The following is a 25,997-nucleotide window of genomic DNA, read 5'->3' on the forward strand; positions in this document are numbered from 1 at the left end:
AAGTAGGAGGATCTGGTGACCTTATCCAAAGATAGAAGGACATGAGCATAAATGATGGAAACAAACTTACTCAATTAGTGTTTGTCCAAATGACCCAAAGAAGACAATAAAAATAGGGAAGGATCCCTGTTGGTTTACAAAAAGAACTCGAAATCTTTTCGAAAGAAAACAGAGATGTGTTTGCTTGGACACATGATGACATGCCGGGAATTGAACCGGAAGTCATTTGCCATCATTTGAATATAGATCTGAACTATACCCCAGTCACCCAAATGAGAAGAAATTCGCTCTAGATAGACGGGTCGTGATAAAGGAAGAAGTGGAGAAGCTAAAAAACACACACTTTATCCAAGAGGCAATGTATCCGAAATGGATAGCGAATGTGGTGATGGTCAAAAAGTCTAATGGAAAATGGAGAATGTGTGTGGACTTCACTGACCTAAACCAAGCATGCCAGAAAGATAGTTTTCCCCTACCTCACATCGATCAGTTAATAAATACGACAGCGGGGCATGAAGCAATGAGTTTTATGGATGCATTCTCGGGGTACAATCAGATCGAATGTATCAACTAGATGAAGATAAGACAGCCTTTTTCACTGATTGAGTATCACTCTAAGAAAGTTCAAAAACAAAAAATGATTAAGTATCACTCTAAGAAAGTTAAACCCAGAAGTTTCAAGATTGGGGACCTAGTTTTAAGGGAAGTCATGCCTAACAAAAAAGATCCAATAGAAAGAAAATTGCGACCAACATGGGAATGGTCATACATGGTTATTGACATGAAGAGGTCAGGTACGTACTTATTGGTTTCAGGATTTGAATGGAAATGATGTGCTTAGGCCATGGAATGTAGCACACTTAAAGAAGTTCTATCAATAGAAAACTTCATTTAATGTGCAATCCTATTTGTATGAATTCATAAATTGTTAAATAAAGGGAAAATTCGAGCAAAAGGACGTGACATTACCACCCATTCGCAGTTGAGGATGTGACATTCAAAGTGTTCCAATTAAGGACTCCACTTCTACTTACGGTTTAATCAATGACTTTTTGTCAACTCTGTTATAACATCCGTTAAAAATTGGAACATGACTCATTTTTAGGGACATAATTGACGTTTCTCACTATTAAAATAGTTACAAAAAAAAAAAACTAAATAAAAAAATCAACAGAAGGAAGAAAAAAAATATAAAATAAACTAATATAAGAATAAAAATTAAAAACAAACTAATAGGAAAAAAAATTTAAGAAACTAAAAGAAGAAAAAAAATGAAAAAGGGGGAGGAGCAGACCCTCCATCCCCTACCTCGAGCCTCCCTCCCCACCCTTATCCCATCGGCACCCTTACCCCATCGGCAGCGACCCTTTGGCCGGTGCAATCTCATTACCGGCGACCCCACTCCTCCCTCCCCCTCCCCGACACCCAAAATCATTTCTGCCTTTCTCTCTCTTCTCCTTCTCCCTGCCTCACTTTCTCTCTTTTCTATTTTATTTTTCATTTGTGAAGGCCAAAGACACCCAGCCCTAACACCAACCCACCCCTCCCTCCCCTAGCCCCGACACCCAGACCCGAATGGTTCTTTAATAATTGAAAAAAAAAAAAGAATTTGGGGATTGATTGGGTATGTGCGATCTGCACAAGGGGGCTGCTTTTTTCTTAGTTATTGATTGGGTATTTTATGTTTATTTTTTTACCCTATTAAACTTCAATCTATCATTGTTTACTCTGGTTTGATTTGGGCTCGGTGAATCTTGTATTTTTCAATTATTGAATTTGAAGATTGCATCCATGACGTACTGTAATTCGTAGAAGGGATACTATTGGAGGAATTTGCCATTTCTTTAAGTTTATCTTCTGAAAGGAAAGGGTAAAGGTTCGCAGGATTTGAATGGGTTAAATGGATTGTGTTAAGAGTCCTATTATAACAAAAAAAATACCGATTCATTGAAAACTGAAAGGGCCCCTTAAGTAAAGCCCACCATTTTTCTCGCTGAATGTGAAAGGTGGGAAGGCGTTACAATTTTTGAGGAAGCTACCTTTTTCAAAACTTGGCAGTTGGAATAAAGGTGGTGTGTCAAGGTGCATTGAGGAAGACGAAGAGTTTCCTCAACATATTTACATTCTAAATCCTTAAATGGATTTACTAAAGTGGGTAAAAGAAAGCCCCAGTTAGAAAAAAGCCATTTGGGCCGGATTTAAGAAGTAATGATTCTTAAATCCAACGAGTCTAAAGGTGAGCCCACTTTGATGGGGCCCAAGAGGCGAATTATGTTTTAATTATCAAACATAAGAATATGGATCCAAAAATTGTGCACAAAAGACATTTCTATTAAAACTCCAAAAGAGTTTGTTACAAAAATAAATGGAATTCAATTCCATTACGAGGGTTCATTGCATAAGCAAAATCACTGGGGGTCCACATCATCCTTGTTAGGAGAAATCTCATCCAACCCCAGAAGCTCATAAATTTTTTTCCTTAACCTTCTCTCTGCAATCAGCAAAGCCCTCAGAAAAGCAAGTATTGATCAAAACAGCAAACTCTGGGGTTCTTCATAAGAGTTGGCCAACCTTGTCTTTAAATTAGCAATTTCCTCCTAAGACTTGAGTAAGGTAGCCTCCTTCTCATCGCAGCGAGTTTTGAACTTTAAGAGCTGAGAAACACTTTGGTCCAGTTTGAATTTAAGCTCAGCATTCTGAGAAGCGCTCCCAGCAAGGCTTCTCTCTATGTTTTCGAGAGATATCTGTTTTCTCTCTTAGAGCAATTTGGAACTTGACAGCTCGATGTTATACTTCTCCAAAGAAGAGTTCATGGCAGATAAGTCTTCTTGCAGGCTTCGGATGGAGCCTTGAAGTTGCTTTTTTTTTTCAGCAGCAAGAGATTCTCAGACTTGTTGCAATTCAGCTTTTGAGGCCTGAAGAGCACGATCATCATTTTCCTTGATCTTGGAACATATGAATCCATAGATGCCCTGCCTAATAAAGACTAAAGAGAATGAAGATTTTATCACTTTAACTTAAAGAATTTAATCATAGTCAGAATAAAAGAAAATGAAGATGTATACTGACCTTGGTTAAAGCTGTGATTCTTATGACACAAGTCTCCTCAATTGATATGTCTTTAGCTGGTTTCTCCAGTGGAGGCATTTGCATAACCTAACCATCAAATATTTGATGTAAAGCAGACTCAAGATCCACAAGAAATTCAGGAATTTTCTCAAGCTCGATATTCTTTGGGACGGAAGGTCGAGGAAATGAAGGTTTAGATGGCTCAGGAGCTTCACTTTCTGGTACAAGATTTTCATTTAATAAAGGAGGATCGGCTATCAGTTTGCTCTTCTTAGGAAGATTCTTCAATCTCTTTAGAGGGATTTGGAGAGAAGGCTCTTCACTTAGCTCTTTCCTTCTTTTCATTGTCATTGAAATTGGAACCATCACTTTCTTCCTAATTCTCAGGGAGGAAGGTGCTCCAATTCCTTTTTCTTCTATCTTTTCCTTTCCTGAAGGATTGATTATTATGACCTCAGTAGACATAGCTTGGTTCTAAGGTACTACATCTTGGTCTTTCGTAGGTGACTTAAGTACTTGACATCTTTATCGACATCATAGTACGTTAGGCCCAGTGCAACAAACAACAATTGAAGGGTCGGTCTCGAACAAAATACCTTAGTTAGAATACCTTAGTGCGACCTCATAGTATTTTCTTCAAGCTTAAAAGCAGAGCAATTTTTGTTGTTTCAACCTTAGTTAGAATGGGGCAGGCTCTTTTAGACTCCAGAATCCCTTCGAAGTACGTTCCACTTTCGCAATATTTGGAAATCTTTAGATTCCCCTCTTCTAAATTCTCACTCACTGCTAACATGAACAAAATACTATTTCCAGTCATGATTCAAGGAAGGATTGTCGATAATTATCGATCGACCCTTCCTTAGACTCAAGTACCAAAAGCTTCCTACTACTTTCTCTGTTGGGACTAGATTATAACAATACATAATGTCCCTGAGAGTAACTTTGGGGTCATCCCTATGGTCAAAGCTCCTTGTGCGATAAATGCTACAATGAGTGAGGATTTTGAGGATTGTCATGTATGTATTCGAGACAACTTGAGCGGGAGGGAGTTCAAAATAATTTAGGAACTCCCCAATCACAGGATGCAGAGGCAGTCTAAGGCCAAATTCAAAAGGTTGGAAATGAAAACATACCACACCCTCGTAGTGGTACAAACATTTGGCCTTGGGACCAGGGGTGCTGAAGGTGATTTCGTAAGGTCGGTGAGTACATTCGAGCTTTAAACAATCTTCTTCTTTCGCTAGGCTTTGAATCTGATCTGCGATGGTCTGGGGGTATCTTTTAGGGTGAATTTGGTCAGCCACAACTACAACCTCCACGTCGCTTTGAGATGGAGGGTTCAAAGGAATGACATCGGAAATTTCGGAAGAGCACATGATGAATGATTAGCAAAGGTTAAAAAAAAAAAAGATTTTTAGGGTTTTGAATTCGTCTTTACTCAAGTTCTTTAAAAGTAAAGATTTTAGCTTTTTTCTCTAAGTCTAAGAAGACTTAAAGAAGAAAAGGGGGGGGGGGGGGTCACTGATGGGTCATATTAAATGGAGTATATTTATTTTACCAAAATCCCAATATAATTCAATGGATATTGAAGGGCTGTGAGCCCAAAATTTAAAACTAACTCAATTAATTATTATAACTGAGTGAATGATAATACTTCATTAACTGTTTTGACAATTAATGAAGAGATGATGATTCCATGAATCTAGGGATTAACTCCCTCAATGGAGAACTATAAAGCTGGGCAGTGGCAAGAGGCAAAGGTAAGGGATTTCTGCCGAACTCTTCTTTGACAAATATCGTTATAATCTAATGACTAACTTAAACATTGGAGGCCCATTGAGGAGGGAACTCCCTCTAGGTTGTTAGGACTCACTTGCTGCATTTTACAGAATAACGTGAAGAAATTACAAGAAATATGAGAAGTTGCTAGCATGTATATCAGAGGAAATTTGAGGCTCATCAGTGCACGTAATGGTTTGTAGAAAGTGAGAGTTTATAGTATGACGTGCAGACATCAAGCATGTCTCAATCACAACCAAAGTGGCTCATGTCTTTATTATGAAGGAAGCTTTAAAATTCTTCCATACCATGAGTGCAAGGGCTACTAACAGTTATGTGTGTTAAAGTCTAAATTAACTTAAAAGGGTCTTGCTTACATGTGGGGACCACAAGTGTCAACTCAATTCATATTAAAACCAGAAAATATGTTATAATTTTTTTAAAAGCAAAATTCAAAAATTGAGAGACACTTGTGTGAGTTTAAAACTGATTAGGGAATTATTTTCAAACTTAATGGGGTTGGTTCATAATGGAATAATAACACAAAAATTTATGGGATGGATTTATGTTTTTTGTAAAACACCATAATGACAAAAACCATAATGACATGTTATCTTCATGAAAATTATTTTCATTCTATTTTATAAAAAATTTAGGCTATTATTTATTCTTTGGATGTTTTTTCTTTCGAAAAGTTTTAGAACTTTGTTATATAATGTGTTGGACATATTTTAACAATATTTTAAGATGTTTTCTCTATATTATGCTCAGTAATTTTGGATATTTTCTATTTGGTTAGCCAAAAGAAGAGAAAAAACGAGTAAAACACAACATGAAAATTAACAAGTCGGATTTGAATTTGTACTTGATAAATTAACTGGTCAGCATAATTTATATGAAACCGATAATTATAGCTTAACACACGTTGCTTCCCACACGGAACCCAAACAATAGTGCATGAGTCGTGACTACATGAGCTTCTATAGACCAAAAAAAGAGAGTTAAATGCATAAATGGTCCACAAACTTTATACTTAATTATTCTCAATTTTATCTATTAATTATAAAAAATGTCAATTTGATCAACAAATTTTTCAAATTGTACCAAAGCAGTACAAACGTTAACTTTTATCCAAATAATTAACGGAATTGATCACATGAAAATATGATGAAAGAACTGAAATGCCTCTGAAAATGTGGTTACAAGCTGTGCACATGACCAACTTTCGTTAACTTTTTTTATGAAAGTTATATACTGATTTGATATAACTTGAAAAATTTATAAACTAAATTAACACTTTTTGTAATTAATAAATTAAATTCAAAATTACTTTCGTAAATCATTTTTATATTTACCCAAAAAAAAAAAAAAGAGCTTTCATGTTCCCTTCCCTCATATGGTAAATGACAAATCACGCCTGCGAAGTAACGGACTCAAATTCCAAATTCCCTCAGCGTCAGCTGTCTGTCCTAAATTAAATTCCCCAATTCATTCCCCAATCACCCCAAAAGCCCTAAATTCCCGATTCCAAGATTTCCGATTCGATCCGTGGAATCTGGATTTCATCACCGAACTCAGAAATGAGACGATCTGCGATCTTCCTTCTGCTATTTGCTCCGTTGATTGGATGTTTCTTCAAGTTTTGTTCAGGCATCTCAGAGTCAGAGACCTTCCTCTCCAATCCATATCCCAGGAAGAGCACCAGTCTCAACCTCTTCAACTCTCTCTTGCCGCCCGCTCCGTAAGCACTCACTACTCTCATCTCAATTATTCCTATCAATTTCTCAATATTCAATCAAACACATAAATTACCCCTTTCTGGTTTTTCTGGTTTTTTTAATTCCTGAATTTGATACAACAGTGAGAATGATGTAGCGCTGGTGGTTAAGCCGGATGGGAAAATATATATGATGGACACTAATACCAGGAACTTTGAATGGAGCTTCTCCTCAGGTCCCCCAATTCATTCTTCGTTTCAGAATCTCACTCATTTCGACAACGCTGTGACTACAACTGCTGATGACTTTTTCGTTGATGTTGGTGAAGACTGGGCGCTTTATTTGCATAGCAACCGCTTGGGAAAAGTGGTACGCAACCTCACTCTTTAACCCATTATAATATGCTGTTTGTCTATACAATTTTCATTTTTAATGTATTAAATGGACTTTGTTCCGAAATGTATTGGATAGTCAGTGTCTGTAAATTTGAAGGTTTTACATAGTTAAGGTGGTCTGTATTGTTATAATTTATTTTTTGTGGTTGCATTGTATGCTAGAAACTGTCGTCTAGTGCTGAAGAATATATCAGAAATACTCCGTATGTGGCGGATGATGGAGGAGTTACGTTGGGGTCGAAGAGGACCACTGTGTTCCTTGTTGATGCCAAGTCTGGAAAATTAATTCATACATATAGGTTGGCGGATACTCCTTCCACATTAGGGGTTCAGAGTAGCGAAAATGATCCGCTTATGAAAGTGGAAGATGCTGATGAGTTGGTAGAGTCTGGTTCCCAGGGATTGGAAACAGTTGAGCAGCTGCTTTACATCATGAGAACAGATTATGCACTGCAGCATTATTCTGCAGGCACTAACAATGTTTTATGGAATGTATCATTTTCTGAATTTGATGCGAATTTTCGATTTCCTAACACTGGAAATGCGCTTGGTCCAGAGGACAGGAGTGTTTCTGACTCTATATTGCCTTATCGGATGAAGCCTATTATCTTGCGAATTCCTGATCCTAGCTTGATGGAATCCCATTCTGTATTCGAAAGACTAACTGAAGGACATCCTGGAGGGAGACCTCTTCTCCTGCCTGCTCATCACAATCTCCCTGAAGTGCCTGTTGGCAAAATTCCTGTACCTCCTATCAACAGTGAAAGAAGAGAAATGCTTGCTTTGCCCTCTCCTGAAATTGAGGGCTCTAGGATCTTGGTTACTGATGGTAGAGATGCTGGTAAAATGAATATCACAAGCATAATGGCTGAATCTCTAACAAAGTTTAGCATACAATCTCTCTTTCTATTTTTTATCACCCTTTTGTCCATTATGGGGTCTATCTTTCGCTGTTCACATGGAAAACAGCGAAAACTGAAAAAAGTGGCTGAAGAAACTAAATTGCAAGCTGGGGTTCCCAAAAAGAAGAAAACTCGTAGATTGGCAAACAATAAGAAGAATGCCAATGTTGAGAAAAACATGAGCAATATGTTGTATGAATACAAGGTTGGAGAACCTAACGAATCTACACACAGTGAAAAAAGTGAAAAGAAATTTCTCTTGACCTCTACTGATTTTGGTGATGGTCAAGTAGAGGGACGTAGGATTGGCAAGTTACTCGTTTCCAACAATGAAATTGCTAAGGGAAGTAATGGTACCATTGTGCTTGAGGGAATCTATGATGGTCGTCCAGTAGCTGTTAAACGTCTCGTGCGGACTCATCATGATGTGGCTGGGAAAGAGATTCAGAATCTTATTGCCTCTGATCAACATCCAAATATTGTTCGTTGGTATGGAGTGGAGTATGATCAAGATTTTGTCTATCTTTCCTTGGAGCGCTGTGCTTGTAGCTTAAATGACTTGATTTATTTTTACTCTGAGTCTTTTCAAAGCCAACTTATCACCAAGGATCAGGATCCTCACTTTTTGACTGAGTATACCATTCGATTGCATTCGATGATGGACAATAACAAGGACGTTGAATTGTGGAAGGCAAATGGATACCCTTCACCCCAGTTGCTAAAATTAATGAGGTTAGTTTAATGTCTTTCAATAGCTTCTCCTTTCTTTTTTAATCTATTTTGCAATTATGGGCTATACATTGTTTCAATTTTGCACACTGGCATTCAAAGTAGTAGAAGTTGTATATCATGAACAAGCTACTATGCACTCACTTCAAGGTTTTCTTCCATATTCTCACTGTATGCGATATGAAAGGTATCCCTTGACCCAAAAAAAGAAAGGTATCCCTATTGGGATTAGGATTTACTACAGTCAGCTTCGTTGCAAACATAATCAACTATGAATTGCAACGAAGCTGAAAATAACCACTTGCATCTGATACTGGAATTATGAATTGCAGTAAACTTTGCTGTAGAAGCAATTCAGTTTAACAGATTAGTTATTCTCTTTTTTCAATCCCTAGAATGTTGGCAACTTATTTAAGGGAATTTATGTAAACTTATATTCCCAATTTCATTTAAACTTTATATTGCGTTAATTGAGGGATTGCAATTTTTTAGTTGATTCCATTATATTAAAAGCACATCTTAATGTTGATTCACTATTATATCACCCAAAAAAATTGATTTCACTAATATAGTTGTTTTCCATAATCTTGCAAAGAGTTGTGCTCAAAAAAATAAAAAAAATCATGCAAATAGTTGAATAAGTTACTTAAGAATTTGACAAAATCATAATTTCTGCAGTGATTTGGTTTCTGGGCTTGCCCATTTGCATGAACTTGGAATTATACATCGGGACCTAAAGCCTCAGAATGTTTTGATAATCAAGGGAAAATCTTTGTGCGCCAAGCTTTCAGATATGGGTATCAGCAAACGCCTTCAAGGGGACCAGTCTTCCATAACCCAGCATGCTACTGGTAAGTATCTGGACCTGTTCGAATTATTGATGTTTGTTTATTCTGAGGCAAACACATGCTCGTTAGGGTCATTTAGTTCTAGGATTATATGACCCCAGTGAGGAAATTTTGTGAGTTTGGAAACAAATGAAATCAGTTCACCATTGCATTGATATCTATGGCCTTGGTTTCACTTTTAACACTTGTGTTAATAATTGAGGTCAACTCTCTCACTGACACATCACCCACCCCCCCCCCCCCCCCTCTCTCTCTCTCTCTCTGTGTTTTTGTGTACCAACTCTATACTAAATATCTTCTTTTGTCTCTTTATTGTCTTTGACGACAGGTTATGGGAGTTCAGGTTGGCAAGCACCTGAACAACTTCTCCATCAGCGCCAAACGCGTGCAGTAGATTTATTTAGTTTAGGCTGTCTTCTCTTTTTCTGTGTCACTGGGGGCAAACACCCTTATGGTGATAGTATTGAGCGTGATGTAAATATAGTGAATGACCGGAAAGACCTATTCTTAGTAGAGACTATACCAGAAGCTGTGGATCTTTTTACTCGCCTGTTGGATCCCAACCCCGACATGAGGTAAGGGTTCTTTATTGTTACCCACACAAATTTATAAGAAAATGACATGCTCGCACACCACAGAGAGACGCATACACACACACACACACACACATGTGTATGTACCAGAGGACACCTGTTAGCTTCATTGCTGGTTGCCAATGAATTTACTGCTGTATTCTGGACTTTGAGTATTATGTCTTATAAATGTGACAATATTGCCTTGATATGTTTCTAGGCCAACAGCCGTGGATGTGTTGCATCATCCTTTTTTCTGGAATTCAGAGACGAGACTTTCATTTCTTCGAGATGCTAGTGATCGGGTTGAGTTGGAAGATAGGGAGAATTCATCTGAACTCTTAAATTCATTAGAAAATACTGCAACAGTTGCTTTAAATGGGAAGTGGGATGAGAAGATGGAATCTGCATTTATCAATAACATTGGTCGCTACAGGCGTTACAAGTTTGATAGTGTTCGTGACCTACTACGCGTGATACGGAACAAGTTAAATCACTACAGGGAACTTCCCCAAGAAATACAGGAAATATTGGGGCCAGTTCCTGAGGGCTTTGACAGTTATTTTTCAAGTCGATTTCCAAGTCTCTTAATAGAGGTTTATAAGGTGTTGTACAGCTACTGCAAAGAGGAGAAATTTTTGTGTAAGTATATAAAAAGCAATCGAATGTAACTGTTCCCACATCTGTCCTTGCGACCGCGATACTGTTCTTTGACTTCTTTCCATGAATTAACTTTTGTAGAAAATAACTTACCTAGAGAGAGAAAGAAAGAGAGAAGAGAGAGATAGAGAGAGAAGGGGGGAATAGGGATAGCAGGTGGCATCACCTGCGTAACTGCGTTGCAGAAGAACTCTACAAATTGTAAAAGAAATTGTATTATGCTTTGTTTAGAAACAATAATAGTTCAAAAGTGAATGAACATGATTACTTAGTACTTGTTGTGGTATTTCCTTGTTAGAAAGACCCAAAAAGTCAACATTCTTCTACTTTGGTAATTCGATGCATAACATTCAGCTTGATAAACTTACTGGGCTTTCAGAAAAAATAAAAATTGTAATGCAACTTTCTCACCATCAAAGCCCGGAAGAAAGAGGTATATACATGTTACTGATAAATGACTGGCCTATTCTCAATGAATGTGAGCGGAAAAGAAAACCTATTTGGTAGAACAAATATAAATCTCATTGTGGAATCAGTCAAGCTCACGCATTTGGAGAGCCTGCAACAAAGATTTTGTGAGTGTTGTACCCCTTCCTACCACATGCACAGTACCACTCTCCAGCATCCTGAAATGTCTTAGATGACCTTGCTTTTCTTTCAATTATCCACAATTGTTATCGTTGATAATTTTAGCTACCATGTACAGTGTCACCACAAGTAGGGGCATTCATGTATGTGATTTTGCTCCCATTATTAATTAATACTGGGTCAATTTGGTAATTTGATAAAAAGAGCAGTGACAGACATTTCCCACTAGAAAGCAAATCCCATGCTATATAACAAGAGTGAAACACAAAGTTGAAGTGGAACCAGTGAACCAGCAGCAGCATGAGCATGAGCATGGCCAAAACAAATCTTATGCTACTCCTCCCACTTCTCCTCCTCATCCCAAACATGGTCTCAGTTTGTGGTGTGGGCATAAACTATGGCACTCTGGGAAACAACCTCCCACCACCAAAGAGAGTGGCTCAGCTCCTCCAAGCCACTCTCATAGACAAAGTCAAAATCTACGACACCAACCCCGACATCCTCCAGGCCTTCTCCAACACCGGAATCGACCTCATCGTCGCCGTCGAGAACCACGGCGTCTCAAACATCAGCACCAACGTCCCCGCCGCCGATGAGTGGTTCGCCACCCGTGTCCTGCCCTTCATTCCCGCCACTTCCATCACAGCCATTGCCGTAGGAAACGAGTACTTAACTACAAATATAGGCCAGCACCAGCAGCACCAACTGGACCCCACTGCTCTGGTCCAAGCCATCCACAACTTGCACGCAGTGCTTATAGCCCGAGGCCTAGATCGCAAGATCAAGGTCACCACGCCACATAGCATGGCTGTTTTAGCATCTTCATTTCCTCCTTCAGCTTCAACTTTTGCCCCAAATCTTGTTCCAATTATGAGCTCCATAGTCGCCTTCTTGGCTGATACTGGCGCTCCATTCATGATCAATGCCTACCCTTACTTTGCTTACAGGGACAACCCCGATGTGGTGAATCTACAATATGCATTGCTGGGGAACTCAACCGGTGTGCGTGACCCAAAAGGGTACGTCTACACCACCATGTTGGATGCACAAATTGATGCGATTCGGTCAGCCATTGAAGCACTAGGACTAGAAAACCATTCCACGGTGGAGATCATGGTGTCGGAATCCGGGTGGCCATCCAAGGGAGACGCTGGTGATATCGCGGCCACGCCGGAAAATGCCAAGACTTACAACACAAGGTTGATCGAGCGTGCCCAGAGTAACAAAGGGACACCCATGAAGCCTAAAGACAAGATTGATGTGTTTGTGTTTGCTCTGTTCAATGAGAACAAGAAAGAAGGGGGTGCTACTGAGAGGAATTTTGGGATTTTCAATGGGGATGGGTCCAAGGTGTATGAAGTGGATTTGAGCTGCCAATTTTGTAGCAGTGGAATTGGAGGGTTTGGTGAGAAAGTGGTGTCTGGTGTGGCCAGGGGTCCGTCTGTTTGGTGCATTGCTAAGCCACATGCTGATGAGAAGGTGCTTCAGGCTGTGTTGGATTTCTGCTGTGGAAGTGGTGGTGTGGACTGCAGAGACATCTATGAGAATGGGGATTGCTTTGAGCCTGATAAGCTGCTTGCACATGCATCATATGCTATGAATGCTTATTATCAGATGCATGGCAGGAACTACTGGAATTGTGACTTCAAGGGCACTGGCTTAGTTACTTTCAGTGATCCAAGTAAGTAATACAACTCTATACACTATACTAGACATTTCCCCATTCATTCATAGTTCATACAGTTAGTTATGATATTATCTGCTGATTTTTCTGTGCTGCTATTGTACTTGTATCTAAACTATATGTCGTTTTAGACTCAAAACACTTAACCTTTGAACTTTAAAACGACGTAATTTTAGACATAAACACAAGATGAACACTAAATAGAAGATCCTATATATTTCTACCTCACTTGGCATGCATGTATTATAATATCATGTGTGGATAGTGGATCATGAACTCTGCATTTGCAATTTATTGATTATTTGTTCTGATCACTTGTGACAAGAAATTGCTTGTGGTTATGCCTAATCTAATTATTATTAATTCAGTTTAGTTGTCCTTTCCAATTTGATCATCAGCTTATGGGAGATGCCGGTATCCTCAACAGTAAATCAACAAGGAATGACAGAGGGCTTAATGTGGTTGACAGCTACCCCTTCACTCTTCACTCTTCACTCTTCAGTATTGTTTAGTAACATATATTTAAGATTTATGTTGTATTTTAGAGCATAGCCTTCTTTTGTCACTACCCAATGTAAAAGAAAACAAGTCAGATTTGAATGTTGTTATGAAGGAGTTTGAATATTAGGCCGGTTTGTCCTAAAAAGGAGTCTTTTCTTTGGGTGGCACATGGTTAAAAGTAAGATGTCTCCACAATCAAAGGCTTTTTTGTTTGAAAAAGTTCTCCCTCTTTCAGACTATAACTATGGAATCTTTTTTCAGTGAGCCTTTTTCTTTCTTCTTTCTTTTTTTTTTTTTTTTTTTATATTAAAGAAGGCAGTTTCTTGCCCTTTTTATTTCATCCTGGTCTGAGATCCTTTGTACACTAAGGGGCCCATTTAAGCAGTGTCAATTTCAATTTCAAGACTTTCTGCAGCCTTCAAATGGATGAGCAGTAGATGGTTTGTACTTTGTTGTGAAAGAGCCAAGTTATGAAAGGTGTGTGTGACAACAAGAAACAACAATTGGGAATTTGAAATCAAAATTTAAGATCCATTAATCACTTGCTATATGTGAGAAGCTGATTATTACTATGAAACATATATACAGCTATGAGTATATGTAACAGATAATAAATGTAGTAGAGTGTATGACTGACTGTGCAGCTATGCATTTAATTTTCATGACCAATTTTTATTAATCTTCTTTATTTAAGCAGTATGATTTTATAAATAAGTGTGACTTTATAAAATTTCGTTTTTTGTTACGCTCAATAAAAATAGTCTTTTAAATGGTCTATAAAATTTGAATCGTGTTACAATCAAGTTAAAAGAAAACCAATTAGATAGGTACATGATCAATCTCTGTGTTGTAATTTCTGCCAGTATCATATAATTTTGTCAGTCTCAAAACATTAATCTGCTATTAAAATTTTGATACCCTACATTTGAAGCATATGATTAATTACTAAGTCCATTTATGATAATTTGCGTCTATAACCATGTGTCTACATTACTGATGTTGATGATTGGAAATAATTGCAGCTATTGTAGATATCTAATTTCTTTGACCCAAAAAAAAAAAAAAAGATATCTAATTTCTCTAAGTTATACACCAATACAACATCATGTAAACGACAATTGCATAAAATGCAAATTTATACTGACAGTATGTAACAAGATAAAACCGATTTTCTCATGATAATCACCTTTTCTCTTTTCTTTTTGGTTCTAGATCAGGATGTTCAACTAAATAACAAGGATTGAAACTGAAGCAACAGGTTATAGAGAATATGAAACATAAAGAAATACAAACTCAAATTTGAATCTGAATATTACATATACATGATAATAATGATGAGGAAGAGATAAGGCAGATTATATACTTAACATTGGCTTTACATTAGCAACTGAATTCGTGTAAATTCAGTGAAGAAATATGGATACAGCATATGCTCCTAGAATATATTAGATGATTCTGAGTAATACTAACAGCTAACAATGCTTAGATATGGTTTAGATGATAACTTACACGTAACGACATAACTACTACGATGATCCAATGAATGAGTTAATTGATGGAGTCAGTGTCGCTCCTAGCAGTCATTTCTGTTTGTTTCTTCTTGGGATTCCACCCCGACTTGCCATCCTTATCATTGTCGGACAATGATCTAACTATTTTCCTTCTTTTACTTCCACTTTTGGAGTGGTCATGCTTCTCATCAATTAATGATAAAAATCTCCGTAGTCGCCCAGATCGTGGGTTGCCTGGACTAGTCTGTGGGGGTTCAGAACGGCGTAACTTGTTCACAATTTGCAAAAAATATATAGAGAGAGCAATGAAGCAAGCAATTCCACATATGAGAAAGAGGCCCCAAAAACTTTTAAGTTGAAGCCGGTCTGATTCAATTTCATTGGTCTTTAAACTGCAAGTGCTTTGCATCAGCCACTTATCATGGATCCTTTGCAGCTCACCATTCTCTGATAGTTGTAGAATCGCAGTTGACATGTCAATAGCTAAAGGAGAGTCCCGTGGAAATGCCTATCATGCCAAAGAAAAGAAATACAGGTCAAAAGTTTGCGTTCCTTATTTACAATAGGCTATCATCTAAAAGATCTAAGGCTCCTGTTTTTAGAAAGAATGCTCTAAGAAAATAGACTCACAAAACCCCAGCCGCTTTTGGTGAACTCTTGACCTACAACCCTAAATTTGCACTGCGTTGAGAGGAAGAGCTCAACATAAGCACGTTCATCAACCACAGCAGCAACACCTCCCTTTTTAGGGCCACGCTGGAGCGCCAGAGAATATGCTTGAGGAGACCCAAGGGGCATGAGCCTGGACTGGGGTATGCCAATTTCCTCTCTCAAATAATGTTCAGCAAAGGAACCCACTTGATACCCAATTGGCTCGTCACTATTTTTCAAGCTTTCAATTCCCTTAATAGGAGAAGATAGCTGCTGCACTGTGAGGATTGATGTCAGACTAGCAGTGTAACTTGAGTTGATTATCAAAACCACAAAGAGCCATATAATTAGCACTACACGACCAAGGGTGCTCACAGTGTTCTCTCCTGCGGAAAGGAGCAGAGGACCAAGTTAGAAAATGAAAAATGTTGCAAAACCTAAGCCAGAATCCAGATTTTCTGATGCAATAATCTAAGTCTCACTTACGATGGGCAAAGAATAGAGTTGAGAGGCTAAACCTGCATAGGTAACACAAACAACACATGTATCAGAAAAAATTATTTTGAAAATGGGGAAAATGATATGGACCTAGATGCTGACTAAACTTACAAACCTAAGGAAACACATCACGTTCTAGAATCCCCTTCACAAGATGGTTCGTGAACTAGGGGAGAAAAGTCTACTGATTTGGCACCACAGATTCACAAACGGAGGCAAGAGACTTTACACACACACGCACACACACGGGCGCGCACACACACAAAATTCTTACAATAAGCAATACCACGCATGCACTTTCTGTCACTTGGGTCCAGGGTATTCCAGTATTGGTCACATTACGGAAGAAAGGAAAAGCTAAATAGGTAAACATTTTGTACAAGTTAGCATATAACCTGATATATATTAACTATAGAACTTACCACAAGATAGTCATGAGTTGCTTTTTAGGCGGACCCCTGAATTCATCATTTATCCTATGCTCCAGAATCCACACAACTATACCAACAACAAGAAAGAAGGTAGCAGTGACAATCCACATGAATGGAGTAAATGGTCGAAGGAAAGCCCATGCACCAGAGTTCAATTTTTTAAATGGAGCCACTACAACAAGTCCAGATGCAGCATATGGCTGTGAAAAATCCACAATCTTCGTTCGATTTGTGACAATGGCAATGTCGCCAACAGCAGCATCAAAGACCTGCAAGAAGTAATGAGAAAATTAGCCAATGAACGCGCACACACACATTGGCTAATATAATTTGCCCTTTATGATTTAAATTTGAAGTATCAAATGTAAAATATAGTACTCACACCCGTTCTGACCAAATTGACAAGCTCAGTGTAGCTTGGGTTTTTATGACCATCTCCGAAAGGGATAAATCGATATGGAACAGCATATGGCAACAAATTTACAGCAGCTGTGAATACATCTATGCAGAAACCCTTAAACATATCAGTTCCCCGAACTTGAGATACAAATTCCCGGTAACTGACCCGAATGGGCACACCAATTCTCAATTGTTTCCCATTGTTTGGGAAAACCCAACCACGGGGCTTTGATGATGTTTCCCCTGGCCAGATAACACTGTATAATAGTTGGTTTGCACTTGAATGATTAAGTGGCTTTGAAAAAAGCATCTCAGGGGGTACAGTTGATAACCCAGAATAGTTGGACCAGTAACCAATTCGTCGAAACCCAGTTCCAACCACATTAATAATATCATATGCTGGAAGAACAAGAGACCTATCTGAATCAAACTTAATAGGACCTGTCAAACCAACAAGATTACTTTTCAAAATGTTCTTCAACAGGAGTGGTCCATCATCAAAAATGCTCATTGTTTCAAGGTGAAGACTACTACCTTTTTCTACAGATTTTATCCTAGAATCATTAGAGAATGAAATAATCCCACCCTGGTTAAAAAATGCATCAATAGCATGAGCAACCAGCCAAACAGAATCATAAGCATAGAACCCATAAGAATGCAGTCCCAAAGAACCACCAGTTAGCTTGTTCCACTTAGAGAAAAAGGCCCTCTTTCTATCTGTATCTGGTGTGTGTTGACGCAAAACAAGGACTCCTTGCAATGAATCCATGGTCTCAGAAGGAAGAGGAGAAGTTGAATCTAAGACAGATGACAGCCAATCTGTAGCTATCCATACAAACCCATCACCCATCATTCGAAGATATTGTGCCACAGAGAGAATTATGAAACCTGAATCAGGATTCACGTGAAGAACTATAACTCGAGATTCCAATAACGCAACATTAACAAGAAGATCCATGATTTCACTCCGATTAGCTCCCGATCCTGGGGGAATTCCCAACTTGTAGGAAATTCTACAGCGCCTCTCTGCAAGTTTATCATCTAAAGCTGACATGCCATTACGTCCATAATCATCGTCAATAAAAATGACAATAACCTCTTTCCAACCATAATGATCAATAATTTGAGCCACTGCAGTCATTTGATACAAATCACTTTGTGTTGCCCTAACAAAGTATGGGAACTGAAGGGATGAGAGAGTTGGGTCTGTGGCTGCAAATGACAATTGAGGAACTTGGAGTTCATTTGCAACATGGGATATGATATGGGCAACTACAGAAGATTGTGGGCCTATAATGGCAACGATATCACTCTCCATGAATTGCAAAGCTGTAATTTAACACAATTATTAGCATGCTAATGATGATTAATGGACTTTCTAAAAAAGAATTCTCACTATGATAATCAAGGAAACCACACAAACAACCAACCAAAAATCAAAGGAAAGAAGTAGAAGATAAAGTACCTTCAACCATTCCAAGAAACCCACTGCAATTGGAATCTTGCATTTTTACAGAAAGTTTGGTCCCATGGAGAACGCTAAAATTGGAGTTGACATCTTTCACTGCTTGCTCAATAGCAATCTTGGCAACTCTACCAATCGTAGAGTCAAAGGTGAAAATAGCTCCAATATTGACAACAGCTGGTCTCGAAGAAACATTGTTACTAGACCCAAATGAGAACACCCCACGATACAGAAACAGCAATAGAAGAAACCAAATGAAATTCATCTCAAATGACCAGCACAACATCCTCTCTATGCTGAAGCTGATTCCGGCGCGGATCACAATTGATTCATGAGTATGAAGAATTTCCCATTAGAGGTCTAAGTTTGAGACGAGCACAGCATTGTATTATCTGGGAAGCAATTTAAACCAAACAATATAAGCGTGCAAAAACTAGATTAAAGATGCAAAACCCAAAACCACATTCTGGACAGTAGATGAGAAACCTTTTTAAAAGTAGTTAATAACTAACTAGTAATTAAGTACACAACGAGGGGAGGACTCTCATAATTTCCATTTCTTTCATGGGTTGTCTCACTCTCATTAACCAAATGCAATAGGCAAAAATAGTGAACATCCCTAGCACACAATCTCATCAGAATGTTTGTTCAGAGAAAAAAATTTACAATCAATATCGAATAACTATGTCTGTGTGAAGTGTATTGATACTAACAAAAGCTCATTCATTTCATGAAGCTAAGTATTACTTTTTTATCTGATGAAGCTAAAAAAAAAAAAAAAAAGTAGAGAGGTTGTCAATTCAGACAGACCAAGAAGACAAACGCACCTGGAAAGCGAAATCAGTTATGAATCCATTCATGAATGGAGTAGGAGTAGTACTACTACCACTTGCCCAATCAAGGAATTTGCTTTCTGCAGAAAAAGAGTGGCTACATGGGTTTGGATTTTGGAAGGAAGAGGCCCATAAATAAATAAATAAATAACAATAATAACGAAAAAATAACATTATAAACGTGAAAATTAAGTGGTTAAAATGTCAAGAAGAGAACAGAATAATAAAGTGAAAAGTGAAAATTCACGTGGGGCTGCAGAATGCCAGAAGCTGCTAAAGGCAAGTGGGAAACTGGCAATGTTCACTTTGTGAAGACAAAGCTTGTAAAGTTAATCTTGCTTAGGTAAAGCGTAAAGTTTGATTTGTTACGTGCCTTCAATTTTCATTCTAAAATAGTTTTGGTTTTCCATATTTCACAATCGAATTCCTGAATTGAGGATAAAACTTAACTAATTTTCCTCGATTAATTACACAAAATTAATTTATAGAAGAACATGAGAAAATTATTTTGGATCTGTTTATGCTAAGATGATTGAAAAATCATTGTATAGACTTTTTAAAATGGCTTTCAATTTTCATTTACGTACTTCAAAAAAACAATTCTTTAAAAAAATTTAAAGCTGAACCTTTTTTTTTTTTAGAGAAAAGAGAGGCCTTTGGTCAGTTTTGTATTAATATTTAGGGGTGCACAAAAATACCGAAAAATCGAATTTTGAATAGAAATAAATCGATCCGGTCGATTTGGTTTGATTTTTTTCATTGAGCTGTTCAGTTTTGATTCTCTTATTGAAATTTTCAATTTTAACCGAATCAACTACCACTTATAATATATATTAATTAATTTATATATGGTTTTAATACCTATTATAGAGTAAATCAAACCTCGATCCTATTATAGTTTATATATGTTTGTATATGTTTATTATAGTTTACATAGTATATAGTTTATAATTTTAAATAGTTTACATAGTATATAGTTTATAACTTTATTAACTTTATATAGTTTATAGTTTATGTATAGTATGGTATAGGGTTTAGAATATAAGGTATAGGGTATAAAGTTTAGAATATGATATAGTGTCTAGGGTTTTGGATATTTTTAAGAGATAATTAGGCTTAGGTTTTTTAGAAAAACAGTTTTTAAATGAAAACCGGGGGTGTTTTAAAATTTATAAGAAAATCATTTTAATTCATAATAAAGTTTTTCCCAGATTTGAAGGGTATTTCTCCCTATTTGAAGGGTATTTCCCTTCCTAGGGTGTATAGTAGTATTTGTAAAGGCTGCATGTTAGGTTTTAACTCCGAGATTTTGGTCAGAGCCCAAAATCTTGGAGTTAAAACCTAACATAAAGCCGTCAAAGATGAAAAATAAAAAGACTTAATTAAAAACCCTAAATCACTATCGGTCTTAGTATAAGAAAATCTCATAAAATGGACTGAACTCTAAGTCTCCCTATTTTTAATTAGTTTATATGAAATCTATTATATAAATTATAAACACATATATATATATATCTATTAAATTAGAATAAATTAGTATAGGCTGCATGACAAGCATCCTATCGATGCAGTACAATCGACCAAGGCTTACAAGCATAAACCTAAAAGAACAAGAACTCTGGAATCTACCAAGAAATTGAGAGAAAACCTCAATAATTAATTTGATAAAATAATAGAATAATCTGGCTAGCAATTGTAAAATTGCTTAAGTACGCTTAAAGAAACCCTAGGGCACAAACAACCTTATAATTAAGCCCTACGGGTAATTACAAACCCAAATAAAATATAAATTAAATTAAATTAAATGTCTGAAAGTTTAAAATGCAGTTTTGAGGCCCTAAACGACCTCAGAAGGCCGAAAAAGCCCATATATCATGGCATAGCCATGTGTTTGACTCGTCTCGCGATTTCCTTCAAAACGATATGCATTAGTGCTACTTTCAGAGCCAAACCCTCCGACTAATAGAAATCATTTCCCAAATTTCTTGAGTTTGCAACGATCAAGTTGTTGCATAAACTTCTCAGCCATCCGCTCTGCATCACCTATTTAACCTTTACTACATCTATTGTTCAAATTTAATAATAAGGTGACATTTATAAGTATTAACTCGATAGCTAGATGTGGTTGCTAGCTGGCAATTTAAACAAACCTTTTCAAGTCCAGACAGAGAAAGAGAGAGTCGGTGGAGAAAGAGAAAGTAGCAGAGGCAAGAAGAAGAGAAAGCCAAACCAACCACACGCACACACCGAGACACGCTCAGAGCCGCCACCGATTCAATTGCCACATTAGACGCCGATGGTTTCTTCGGCCGAATCTTCATCCACATTCTCTCCGGAATGACAGATTCGGACCACCGAACTAGCAACCAAGTCCCAATCTCTCTCTCTCTCTCTCTCTCTCTCTCTCTCTCTCTATGTGAAAGAATGCTCTTCTTGGAAATGTGTCAGAGACTATGGCCAAGTCGTCTTTTTGGTTTCACAGAAACTTTTCATTTTCTTTTTTGATTGTTTGTTTTATTTTGATTTTTTATTTCCAATTTTGAAAATCCATATTTACCTTTATTTTGAGTTCAGATATGTAGTTGATTGCATTAAATCGATTTATAAGCTCAATTTTGCTAATTTTTTTACTGTATGTAGCTGCATTTTCAGTTTGCAATTTCAGTTTTAGTTGCAAACTCAATTGCAGTTTCAGTTTGAATTTAGAATCTTAGAATTCTTAGGATGCGTTTGGTAACTTTTTACAAAACAGTTTTTCATTTTACAAATTCAAAAAATGACAAAAATGCGTTTGGTTGCCTTGAGAAAATAGTTTTTGAAAAACACAAAATAGAATTTCTAATTTATAGTGTAAATTCAAAAAACGACTAAATGATGTTTTCAGTGAATTTAGAAAATATAGAGAACACGGGTACAAATAAAAAAAAATTTACAACTGAAAAAAAAAATGAAAAAACATGTGATCTGCACCTCCTCCCCACTTAACCAGACCCACCTCCGGCAGCAGCCCTACCCCCCGCCGCTGCCCACCTCACCCATCTCTCTTCATCTTTCATCTATTCCTCTATTTCTTTCTCTCTCTCTCTCTACCTATCTCTCAAAATATATACTTTGTAATCCCTCTATAGTTTCCAATTCTCGCTTCAATAAACGGATCAAAACTTCCCGTAACATTTATGGTAGGAAGCTCACAAGCCTTAACAACCCTTACATAGAGAAAATACATTCGTTCAACTAGATCATAGGTGTTTGCAGTCTTGTCTCCATTAATAATACAGCCACCAACAATTATTCCACCTCCAAGGTAGTCGCGCCGGCCGAGGTGGGTTGGGTTTTATGAAACTTCTCTTTTTTTTAATTATATATTTTATGAAATTGGTTAATAATAATTTATAATTAATATCTTTTGTGAATATAATTATTTGGTTGTAATAATTGGTTAATATCAAATGTGTTTTCATTATTTTTGTATTATATAATTGTTTTCAATTACGCTACCAGACGCCTTTTCATATTTTGAGAATGCAAAAGTTAATTTGTCATTTTCATTTTACAATACAGTTTTTAGAAAATTGTTATGTACAACGTTACCAAACAGGCCCTTAAATTCTTCATTACTATAACAGTTTCAGAAAGATTTTCTCTTATTCTTTGTGGTTTTTTTTGTCATTTTGTTAGTGTGCATATCTAGTAATTTTTTGAAATGTGGTTGCAAATGAAGGAGGATAAGGGTGGTTGTGGTTAAATTTTAATATTGTTTGTAGTCCATCAGAATGCAAAAACACGCTCAGTTTTTTTTTTTCTATTTTCTGTGTTGTTTTTGTATTTTTGTTGGCGCCCCTGTGTTGGGCATTCTGGAAGCTAGCCCACAAATTTAGTAATGTAACCTGCAAGTAAAATTTTTTGATTAGGGTAGTTTGGTTAAGTTTTTTGGATTTCAGTATCTTAAAATTAAGAGACTCATTAAATTATATGTTTTATATAAATTATAAAACACATATCAATTAAAACATATTTAATCAACATCAATCTATTTTAGTATATGTAACTACCATCATCTACTATTACAAATAACAAATAAGTTAGGCTAATATATATCAATATTTTGATACTATAAACTTGTTTAACTACCAGTATTAATTACTGGCCTTCTTTCAGTTTTGTAGTTGTGCATGCAATTACTAGTATTAATTATGTGAAGAAAATTACAATTTTTTCATTTATATATATATATAATATTTTAACATAGTAAAACTTAAACTAAAACCCTAGTTTTTCTTCCCTCAGCTGCCACGCTTTCTCTCTCTCACACACACACACACACACACACGTACACAATCTCTCTCTCTTCTCCCTCCCTCTGCGATCTCACTCTCTGCAATCTTCTCCCTCTCTCTGCGATTTCCCTCCCTGTATGCGATCTCATAAACAATCACATAATTATATCTTCTCCCTCTCTCTTCTCCCTCCCTCTGCGATCGCACATATTACCATGTTGCCCTTTAGTAATAATCAAGTGTATGATATTAACAAAATACACACTATGTAATTTACACCCAAGGAGATCAGATCAAATACTCAACCTAAAGATATGGCTAAGGCTAACCATCTTATCACCAAAAAACCTATGTTTAGTCCTAGCTAGCTAGCTTATCATTAAAATGACTTTCTCCACACTTCTCCACCAATCACAAACTCCTCCTCCCTTCTATAAAACAACCATTTCCTTTCTCATTTCACCTGCGACATATACTTACAATTAAACATATATCAGCCTCTCCCTTTCACCCAAAAATATGAAAGTTACATCACAATAAAATTTCCAACTTCAACCGGGGTGGGAATGGTTTGGGGAGATCAACTTCATTCTCGAGAATGCTATGTGAATGCATTACGAATCCAAAAAATGGAAGACAAAACTCCCAAACAGACAGTGAAGATGGAGAAAAAGGAAGAAGAAACCACCTCAAAAGGCGAAAGAACATGGCATAAAGAGTTGAAGAAACCTACACTATAAGTGTCTATCCAGATGATCCTGCAAAGACAGTTAAAATAGGAAAAGAAATTTCGCTCGAACTGCAAAAGAAACTGGAAATCTTTTTAAAGGAACACTGAGACGTGTTTGCTTGGACACATGATGACATGCCTGGCATTGACCCTGAAGTTATTTGTCATCATTTAAACATTGATCCAACGTGCTCTCCGATAGTTCAGAAGCGGAGAAACTTCACCCCATATAGGAAGATGGCTATAAAAGATGAAGTGGAAAAATTGAAAAGGCCCATTTAATTCGAGAAGCGAAGTATTCGAAATGGATCGCCAACGTGGTGATAGTGAAAAAGTCAAATGGAAAGTGGAGAATGTGTGTCAAATTTACTTATTTGAATCAAGCATGTCCCAAGAATAGCTTTCCTTTGCCTCGCATTGACCAGTTGGTAGAGGCAACTGCTGGGCATGAAGCTATGAGCTTCATGGATGCTTTTTCGGGGTATAATCAAATCAAGATGTATCAGCCGGATGAGGAAAAGACCGTTTTCTTTACCGATGATGGGCTTTATTGCTACACTGCTATGCCATTTGGTTTGAAGAATGCATGAGCAACTTATCAATGGTTGGTAAATGAGATATTTAAGAAGCAAATGGGAGATACAATGAGATATTTACTGATGTTGTTTAGACAGGGTGAAAAATCCCAACGGCCTATCTAGTTCGTAAGCAAGGCATTTCAAGGTGTGGAGGCAAAGTACGAACCATTTGAGAAACTAGCGTTGGCATTAGTGACAACGTCAAGAAAGCTTAGACCTTACTTTCAGGCACACAACATTAAAGTCTTCAGAAATTAGCCGCTTCAGTAAATCTTGCATAAACCTGAAGCCTCGGGACGCTTGATGAAACGGTCCATTGAGCTTAGCCAGTTCGATATTCACTATGTCCCCAAGGCTTCCGTTAAAGGGTAGGTAATGGTAGATTTTATTACAGAATTCACAACAGCGACCGGCCCAAAAGAAACGAAGGATGAACCTTGGATCCTAAATGTGGATGGTTCGTCAAATCACCAAGGAAATGGAGCATGTTTGCTTTTAACTTTGCTAGACGGAGTTCAACATCCATATGCATTGAAATTCAATTTCAGTGCAACTAACAATGTTTCAGAGTATGAAGAGTTGATTGCAGGGTTGCGAATGGCAAAAGCAATGAGGGTTCAAAATATCAAAGTCTTTAGTGATTCACAACTGATTGTGAACCAGATAAACTTAGAATACGAGGCCAAGGAGTCAAGTATGATTGGATATCTGGATAAAGTTAAGAAATTACAAAGGGATCGAGTTTGATAAAATTCCGATTGAGCAAATCTCGCGAACCCACAATGCTTTGGCAGATGCATTGGCGAGGCTTGCCTCTTCATTAGAGGCAACCCTCCCCATAAGAATATTGGTTGAAGAATTAGACAGACCAAGCATTGAATCAGGAAAAATTGCAATGATGCAGGTGGACCAAGAAGTTAAAGAAGACGATTGGACAAGGGCGATGGTAGATTTCATTTTAAATGAAAAACAACCTTCAAATCTAGAAGAAGCACGCAATCTAAGGAGAAGATCAGCTCGATATGTTGTTATAGGCCGAGACCTGTACAAAAGAAGTTACTCCAGTCCACTGTTAAAGTGTTTGGGCCCTTATGAGGCCGATTATGCACTTCGCGAGGTTCACAAAAGGGTTTGTGGAGTCCATTTTGGTGGAAAAACTTTGGCATTTAAATTACTTCG

The 25,997-nt window shown here is 37.2% G+C and overlaps 3 protein-coding genes across 4 annotated transcripts; 2 read left to right on the forward strand and 1 right to left on the reverse strand.

Annotated features, from left to right (window-relative positions):
* Window positions 1-6,328: 6,328 nt before the first annotated feature.
* On the forward strand, window positions 6,329-10,940 carry LOC147273076 (serine/threonine-protein kinase/endoribonuclease IRE1b-like). The gene is made up of 6 exons (XM_086256014.1): window positions 6,329-6,589; window positions 6,710-6,935; window positions 7,124-8,595; window positions 9,271-9,443; window positions 9,769-10,015; window positions 10,233-10,940. Exons 1-6 carry the CDS (start codon window positions 6,429-6,431, stop codon window positions 10,681-10,683), a joined length of 2,730 nt encoding a protein of 909 aa, XP_086112140.1. The 5' UTR covers window positions 6,329-6,428; the 3' UTR covers window positions 10,684-10,940.
* Window positions 10,941-11,548: 608 nt separating this feature from the next.
* On the forward strand, window positions 11,549-13,634 carry LOC147273077 (glucan endo-1,3-beta-glucosidase 12-like). The gene is made up of 2 exons (XM_086227934.1): window positions 11,549-12,941; window positions 13,343-13,634. Exons 1-2 carry the CDS (start codon window positions 11,561-11,563, stop codon window positions 13,372-13,374), a joined length of 1,413 nt encoding a protein of 470 aa, XP_086084060.1. The 5' UTR covers window positions 11,549-11,560; the 3' UTR covers window positions 13,375-13,634.
* Window positions 13,635-14,716: 1,082 nt separating this feature from the next.
* On the reverse strand, window positions 14,717-19,350 carry GLR3.3 (glutamate receptor 3.3). 2 transcript variants are annotated; one of them, XM_086256012.1, is made up of 7 exons: window positions 19,228-19,350; window positions 18,401-18,792; window positions 16,919-18,264; window positions 16,528-16,805; window positions 16,094-16,125; window positions 15,587-15,993; window positions 14,717-15,464 (listed from the first exon to the last, which is right to left on the reverse strand). In XM_086256012.1, the coding sequence occupies exons 2-7, from the start codon at window positions 18,684-18,686 to the stop codon at window positions 14,994-14,996; spliced, it is 2,820 nt and encodes a 939-aa protein (XP_086112138.1). In that variant the 5' UTR covers window positions 18,687-18,792; window positions 19,228-19,350; the 3' UTR covers window positions 14,717-14,993. The 2 variants fall into 2 exon arrangements, with proteins under 2 accessions (XP_086112138.1, XP_086112139.1); XM_086256013.1 differs by lacking the exon at window positions 19,228-19,350 and adding an exon at window positions 18,927-19,044.
* Window positions 19,351-25,997: the final 6,647 nt, after the last annotated feature.

This window comes from Dryas octopetala, chromosome 9 (genome assembly GCF_963921425.1).
Source record: "Dryas octopetala chromosome 9, drDryOcto1.1, whole genome shotgun sequence".
Classification (NCBI taxonomy): Eukaryota; Viridiplantae; Streptophyta; class Magnoliopsida; order Rosales; family Rosaceae; genus Dryas; species Dryas octopetala.